The following is an 811-nucleotide window of genomic DNA, read 5'->3' as shown; positions in this document are numbered from 1 at the left end:
CGCCTCGGCTGCAGCGGCGCCTCGGCTGCAGCGGCGCCTCGGCTGCAACACGATCTGTAAAACCACACATCTCTTGTGCTGCTCTGTGACAGGATGCTGCCTTCAACAAAACCACCAGGAGTCTGCAGGATCTGCAGCAGAAGGAGCTCGGAGTCGATCCGGAGTTCAGGTCCGTCCTCCTCATCCTGCAGAACAAAACATCAGAGCTAAACCAAAAATAATCAGCTGTTGTGCTCGGAGCAGAACTTTTCACATTTTTACACAATAACTGAAGATTTGATGGGACGAGTTGGTGCCGTTGAGTTGGGTTTGTTACGCCTCTCGTTCCTGCAGACTTTTAAATCGTATTCTCATTTCCTTTAGTTCTGACCACACAGACATGACGTGCACATTTTCAGTGTTTGTTTAGTTCGTTTAGCGCAGCTACCGACCTGATTTGAGTCTTGCATGTTGAAAACCTGATGAACCAACTGATTCAACCTGGACTCCAAAAGATTTCAACAAGTTTTATTGAACGTTTCTAAATCATACATTTTTCTTCCGTGCGTTTTTCGGCACGTAACGTGTTCAGCAATTTTTGTTCTATTTCAACAATTCTTAAATCTAAACATTCGGCTCATCCAGGACATTCTTGCTTTGACTTTTGGTGTTTGTGCAATTTTTACTTGTTGAAATATTTCGCTTTGTCAGACACGTTTTCTCATTGAAGATGAATGGAGCGCTTCACATCCTTCAGTCTTTGTTTTGTTTACAACCTGTTACTGCTCATTTCAGCTGTTTTCAGCTTCCTTCAGCTTCTTTCTGCTCATTT

General features: G+C 43.6%; 1 protein-coding gene across 1 annotated transcript in view; it reads left to right on the top strand.

Annotated features, from left to right (window-relative positions):
• Window positions 1–811, top strand: part of ankrd27 (ankyrin repeat domain 27 (VPS9 domain)) — a 31,293-nt gene that overhangs the window by 16,209 nt on the left and 14,273 nt on the right. Inside the window, 1 exon segment of the mRNA XM_037682515.1 lies at window positions 93–169. Coding sequence (XP_037538443.1) covers window positions 93–169 — 77 coding nt within the window.

This window comes from Nematolebias whitei, chromosome 10, assembly GCF_014905685.2.
Source record: "Nematolebias whitei isolate Nwh7 chromosome 10, NemWhi1, whole genome shotgun sequence".
Lineage (NCBI taxonomy): Eukaryota > Metazoa > Chordata > Actinopteri > Cyprinodontiformes > Rivulidae > Nematolebias > Nematolebias whitei.
This window is presented reverse-complemented; position numbering and strand designations above follow the sequence as displayed.